General features: G+C 33.4%; 1 protein-coding gene and 1 non-coding gene across 2 annotated transcripts; both read left to right on the plus strand.

The window, feature by feature from the left end:
* The first annotated feature begins 2,194 nt into the window (after window positions 1–2,194).
* LOC136062604 (protein DETOXIFICATION 35-like) lies at window positions 2,195–5,134 on the plus strand. The gene is made up of 6 exons (XM_065761839.1): window positions 2,195–2,837; window positions 2,997–3,053; window positions 3,561–3,799; window positions 3,891–4,009; window positions 4,316–4,402; window positions 4,725–5,134. Exons 1-6 carry the CDS (start codon window positions 2,218–2,220, stop codon window positions 4,800–4,802), a joined length of 1,200 nt encoding a protein of 399 aa, XP_065617911.1. The 5' UTR covers window positions 2,195–2,217; the 3' UTR covers window positions 4,803–5,134.
* Window positions 5,135–6,540: 1,406 nt separating this feature from the next.
* TRNAL-CAA (transfer RNA leucine (anticodon CAA)) lies at window positions 6,541–6,624 on the plus strand. Its single transcript has one exon. It is a non-coding gene; the product is annotated as a tRNA-Leu (tRNA).
* Window positions 6,625–7,107: the final 483 nt, after the last annotated feature.

A 7,107-nucleotide genomic window follows, 5' to 3' on the forward strand; every position in this document is an offset into this window, starting at 1 on the left:
AATATACACATTTATGTTTAGTCACCTGTCACTCAAATGGTTGCCAAAGCAAAGTTGCTCGGTTGCTCTTGAAGAGAGCAATAGCCACAGCATTTGTTTTTTAGCATTTGTTTCAACCATTTTCAGTGAACCATTGAAAAAATGGGTTGAAACAAGTCATGTTTTTTGTAGTGAGGACCCACAGCCGGACCCATGGAGAGAGAGAGAGTATGAGAAAAGGAATTTGGGATACTCACGCCAATATAAACTCATGCCAATATCAAATGTGCCCCCTGACTTGGCCCCAAATAAATTATGTATAATATTTTTTTAATCTTGTTTTTGTTTTGACCTTCCTAAAATAAAATTTTAAATACCTTAATCCTAGATTTTTTAAGCCCAGTTAGCTCAACTGGTAAAGTCTCTGATGGTTGTATAAGAGATCTGGAATTCAATCTCTGCTTTCACCAAAAACTAATTAATGTCTTGGTCTGATGATAAAAAACTATCATCAGGAGCAGACGCCATAGGTTAAAAACTCTCTCAAAAAAAATATACAAGGGTGTGTGTGTGTGTGTGTGTGTGTGTGTGTGTGTGTGAGAGAGAGAGAGAGAGAGAGAAAGAGACTGTATGTTTGCTTGTGTGTCCGACGTCGATGTTATTCAATGAAGCTCGATCGTTTTTGTTTTCAGTGTCTTGTCTTTTTTTTTGTGTTTTTAGGTACTCACATGCCCTATCGATAAGATTTAGACTTTTTGGTTTTTGAGACGGGTAGATAGATTGTGGGGAGGGAGATTGCAATGATCAATAGATTTGTCGTTCCGTAAAAAATGTCATCATCACTCTATTGAAACTTAAATCCCAAAACAAGCTGCCCATTACTGAAACTTAAAAGTTATTTGAAAAAGTTAGATTTCGTAGGGTATAGACATACATTAATATTGTGGCTACAGTAAAGTAGCTAAACTTAAAAAATTTTACTTTGAGGTACAGTAGGCTACTATCTATAGCAGCCCACTGTAGCTCAAAACTCAAAACAAAAAATAATATTTAATGTAAAGTGTTAAAAAAAAAAGTATTTTAATGTATTGATGATTGTGGTTGTTAGTTATTGTGTTAGATATATTTTTTTATTGTATTGTTTATATTATTTTAATGTTTTGAATGTTAATATAAAACTTTTACTATTTGCGATAAGATGTATTATAAAGTGAGTTGTTAAAATAAAAAAAATAGCATTTTGAGTTGCTAAAAATTAAATCTTTTTGATTCTTTATTGTGAATGCTCTAAATAGGGTATACATAGCTGCTAACTCTAGGCTAAACCTATACTAGCATGGACATACATTATAGACGGGCTACTTAGGCCGCAACATCTTTAACACAACCCACAATGTTTTTAAGAAGTGCTACTTGGGTTGAGACTTGTGAGTATCTAATAATTTTTCATAACTCACTTATGATTTCCAATTCTAAAAGAAGGAAGAAAGGGGGATTAGAAATAAGAAAAGGAAACTAAAATTTGGTTTAGACTGTTTGAATTTCTAATTTTGACTTGTAAAATCTTGAATTTTATTATTTTATAATGTGTGTAAGTACGTATGTATTACTACTCAATGCCTTGAATTCTTGTGAATCTTTTTTAATTCTTCTGTCCACTTTTTTGTCTTGGGCAACTAGCAAAGGTTTACTGTATTATATAAATCTTTGTATTTTGTATTATATACTTTTCTTAATTTGAGTCCCATAGTGTTTTTTTTTTTTAAGAAAAAGATTTAGGTGGAAACATCACAATTTTTGTGTTTGATTTATGTACCTTTGCAATGTCAATCCTACAAAGCTACTTGTTCATCGATAAGCCTTATGAAAACCATGAAATTTCCATGGTTTGTGCATCATTTAAGCTAAGAAGAGTTGGTCAGTCTCAACTTTTTGTTTTTTGTTCTCATAATTTCTCTACTGAAAAACATATCATAACCATCCAAAGTGGATGAAAGTTGTTTCTCTCATGAGTTACTTCTTTCTAATGGTCAAAGCTTACATTGTTCGCTCTCAGGGCATAGCTTGATTATGCACATTGTATGTTTGTCATGTAATACAATTAGTTCTATGGTAAACATGTAGCACACGCCCTGTATAGATGTCTTATTAGTCAATGTTGATATCTTCATCTACCAATATTTCATATTTGTTTGAACAAATAGAGCCTGAATTTATCATACAAATTTGTAGCTTGGTATGGGGAGTGCACTCGAGACGCTTTGTGGTCAAGCTTTTGGTGCTGGACAAATTCACTTGCTTGGCGTTTACATGCAGCGGTCTTGGATTATCCTATGGGTTACCTGCATCATTCTCTTGCCAATTTACATCTTTGCGGCCCCAGTTCTAAAGCTTCTGGGGCAAGAAGATGATGTAGCTGAAATTGCAGGAAGATTTACTATATTAATTATTCCTCAGTTATTCTCACTTGCCATCAATTTCCCTACGTCGAAATTCCTTCAAGCCCAGAGCAAGGTTAATGTGATGGCCTGGATCGGTTTTGTGGCTGTACTATTACACGTATTACTGCTTTGGCTTTTCATTTATGTATTCGATTGGGGTTTAGCTGGTGCAGCCATAGCATTTGACATCACAAGTTGGGAAATTGCTATAGGTCAGGTTGTCTATGTTGTAGTTTGGTGCAACGAAGGGTGGACTGGGTTGTCCTGGTTGGCATTCAAAGAGATATGGGCCTTTGTTAGGCTCTCCCTTGCATCAGCAGTGATGCTTTGCTTAGAGATCTGGTATTTTATGAGCATAATAATTCTAACTGGTCACCTTGATAATGCAGTGGTTGCTGTTGGTTCCCTATCTATTTGGTAAGATACATATACTTGGGCATAATAATTCTAACTGGTCACCTTGATATTCCTGTTTTCCTTTTGTTGGTTTGGCCTGGACTATTATGTCTCATTTCTATGTTTAATATTCCGAATTTTCCTTTGCTTTTTACTTATTGATTAAATTTTATTTTTCAGCATGAATATCAATGGGTGGGAAGCCATGTTGTTCATTGGAATAAATGCAGCTATAAGGTACCTTTTCACAGCATTTTATGGCAACTGACACTTAAGGTACCAAATTAGACACGGGTGACCTAAAAATAAGTAATTATGATTTAAACTATGACAGTGTATCAAGTATTGTTCGAACACACTCCATGAATTTAAGATTCAATTAAAAAATTTAAAGAATTTTGGCAAATTTATTACAAGAGTTGCTTGAGATGGAAATTGCTGTAGCATAAAGAGCTTTATACTGTGTTGGGTTCTATGGAAACTTTGCACCTTGTAGGATTTGTATATGGCATAATGTGGCCCTGTTTTGATGCACTAGGTTGACAAATTATGTTGCTCACTGCATTTAGTAATTGTTGGTGTGAATATGTGTGTTTGCATGCATCTTGCTACAGTATGTGTTTGCGTTTGGTCTATCCTTGTTGTGTTTTCATTCTTACATACATTATTTTATTGCGTAATTGTCGTTCCCTTTTTAAATTTTTTTGTTACTCTATAGCTAATTTTCTTCTTTCCTGGTGGCAGTGTCCGAGTTTCCAATGAGCTCGGGTTGGGGCATCCAAGAGCTGCCAAATACTCTGTTTATGTGACAGTCTTTCAGTCTCTCCTTATTGGGATCTTTTTCATGGTTGTTATCCTGATAACTAAAGACTATTTTGCTGTCATATTTACAAGCAGTACAGAGTTACAAGTAGCTGTCTCTAAATTAGCAATCCTCCTTGGTGTGACCATGGTTCTTAACAGTGTTCAACCTGTGATTTCAGGTATCATATTATTTGGCTTCTCCTACTTCTATGTTCTATAGTAAACCACTGAATTCCAGCCCTTTTAATATCTATGGAATCATTTTTGTAGGGGTTGCCGTTGGCGGTGGGTGGCAAGCATTGGTGGCTTATATAAACTTGGGTTGTTATTACATTTTCGGGCTTCCATTTGGATACCTTCTTGGTTATAAAGCAAATTTAGGAGTGATGGTAAAACATTTCAATTCCATTTCTACTTTTAAGTTATTTGCATTGAAAAAGCTTTCCTATAAATGCCACAATATAAGCTTTGTCATTGTCTCCAGAAACAGAATAGGGCCTACTATATCTTTTTTACTTTCCATAATAATCTGCAAGTATAAAGTGTAGTCTGTTAGTTGCAATTTGGTTTTATCTTTGCTTATTGGCTATTAAAGGGAATAAAGGCCTGAAAGAGGAAGAAGAAAGAAAACATATTTACTTCCACTGTTTTTGCTCTCCTTCTAGTTTCTTCACTAATCTATTTCGGGATTGTAGGGACTTTGGGCGGGCATGATAAGTGGAACTGCTCTACAAACTTTGCTTCTCTTGATTGTACTCTATAAAACCAACTGGAACAAGGAGGTAAGGGATTTTTTTATTAAAAGCTACACACTAGATTCTTTATAAAGTTATGTTTATGACATGAAGCAGTAGGTGATTGTTTCATTGTACAATATATATATATATATATTAGCATGATGTTTTGAAGCTTTTAATTTACTAAGCCTTGGAAACATTTGGCTGATGATGGATTAAAAATATTTTTATTTAAAAAGAAAAAGAAAATGCACAACCTGATAATTGATTTTACATCTGATATAAATATATGGATCCTTCCTAAACTCTTTCATAGTATGTGTGTATGTTCATATCCCTTCAAATATTGACAACAAGTCACTGTCAGGTGGAACAAACAACTGAACGCATGCGGAAGTGGGGTGGCCAAGACATCAACATCGAGAAGATAACCGATAATGTGTGAACTTGCTTATTAACAAGCTGGATTATTATTACTTCCAAGTTCCAACAATTTTGAAGTCCTTTAAATGGTCCCAAAATAACTAACCCCCTAAGACATTGCATGTTAATGTTGTTCGGGGTGTTACATTTAGTTTTTGCATTGTAGTACTCCAGTTTTCATATTGGCCACAATTTTGAGGCTGGAGTTAGCAGCATCTGCATAATTGGAGATGCATGTTGCAGATCTTTGATTTAAAGAGTCCTGCTATCTCTGAAACTAGCTAGATCCAGTTTGAATGTATGCATTGTAAGCTTAGCTGACATTATTGAAGATGGTTAAGATTATTTATTTCCCATTCTGTCTCAATGTTTACATTTTCCTTTTTTAACAAAAAAGGCTATAACTTAATAAGTAAATTTTTTTACTTCTAGTTTTAGAGGTTCCTTTTTCTGTATGCAATGTTGTGATTGTAAGGTAGATTTCATTTGAATAGTTGCGAATTTTCTTTCTGTTTTAGGGACTTAATGTCATCAGCCAGTTTGTTCAAAAGTTCAATGTCTCGTCTGCTTTGCACATTCTATATGATACAAATGCATATTCCAGCGAGTAGTTTGACATTTTAATTCTATGACTTCCGGATCTTGAGAAATATTTTCTTAGTGGATATATGAAAACTCTGCATGAGTTTGTGTATGGATCGTGTTATATTGGGTTGAGTTTAGGGTATTTTCCAACCCAATTTGACTTCATCCAATTGAGAAATCTTCAATTCAACCTGATATTAGCACTAAAAAGCAAAAACCAAGCCAACCCAATTGGTAGGTTGGATCATCGGGCTATTTTCTTAAACCCATTTGAGACCATCTTGCAATCAAATTATTACAATTTACATAAAGCCTAATTCTCCAATTCCAGTAAAATTAAGTCTCAATAATCAAAATAAATTAAACTAACACATTTAAAATAAACCCATGATCTAAAATAAATCGAACTAAGAAACTTAAATTACACACACATATCTATATTAATCTATTAATATTGTGCTTTGGATAGGGTTACTTGGATTAAAAATTTTGACAACCCTAACCTAATCCAATTACCCAAATTTCAAATTAACTTAGAACTCAATTCAACTTATCAACCCTTGAAAAACCAATCCAAAATGTTGGGTTGGATTAGGTTGTGTCCGGCAAATCATTATGTTTAATGTACACCCCTAAATTAATTTCATTTCTTGGATATAAGTATTGTAATTTTATAAAATATATATGCAAAGGACAACCCTCCCCCCTCTCTCATTCATTTACGGTGTGGTTAAAAGTCAAATTGCCTATATTAACTTATGCTCCATTAAACATGGTGTGATTTTCTAGTTATGGAAAGATGTGTTGTGAATTGATAACTGTGATGATACATGTAAAATGCACACCAATTAATTAATGAACATGAATATTCACAAATTTAAAAATTTTATCAAAGGGATTTATTTTAAAAGGAATTAATTTCTACTAGCCATTTTTAAGTGAAGCAATTTAAAAATTAATGAGATATTTAATCAATTATAGACATTATGTTTGAATGGAGGGAGAAAAGTTGTGATGTAAGATCTTAGAATGAGGACTGAGAAGGCATGTGTTTTGGTTTTTCCATTCCTGTCCAACATTTGAGGAAAATGAAGGAACTACATATTGAAGGTGGATATTTTATAAAAAGTCAAATAAATACTAAGATAGAAAAGCTTCACACAATCAACACCTGGGTCAGGATGGCCGAGTGGTCTAAGGCGCCAGACTCAAGTTCTGGTCCTCTAACGAGGGCGTGGGTTCAAATCCCACTTCTGACAATTTTTTCTTCTTATTTTTATTTTATTTTTTCCCCAGCCCTTCTTTTTCTACCCTTTACTAATCCTGTGGCAAAGAACATGCCACTAATTCTGGGAAAATTGCCATTGGATGGAAATTGGATTCAAGTATAATGAAGGTCTTTTCTTTGATTAAATTATCTTGGTAAATCAAAGCTCAATCCTATAGAAGATTTTTTTTTTTTTTTTTTTTTTTGGAGAGACAATAGAAGTTTTATGGTTTACACTTTACTACTGGTGTCTGGTGAAATCTTTTTAAAAAAAGTCATGCTAACGGATTCTCTTAGAGTAATGGTTAACAATTTATTTTAATAAAAGTTTTGATACCACTTTTATTGGAAATAAAAAAAGCTGTCAAAGCATTAATTGCTATTTTTTTTTCCATAAAAAATTTCTTTAAATGAATTATTAATCATTACTCTAAGAGCATTTGTTAGCGTTTCTAACCCAAAAAAAAAAAAAAAA

The sequence above is a fragment of the Quercus suber genome, unplaced genomic scaffold (genome assembly GCF_002906115.3).
Source record: "Quercus suber isolate HL8 unplaced genomic scaffold, Cork oak 2.0 scaffold_431, whole genome shotgun sequence".
Classification (NCBI taxonomy): Eukaryota; Viridiplantae; Streptophyta; class Magnoliopsida; order Fagales; family Fagaceae; genus Quercus; species Quercus suber.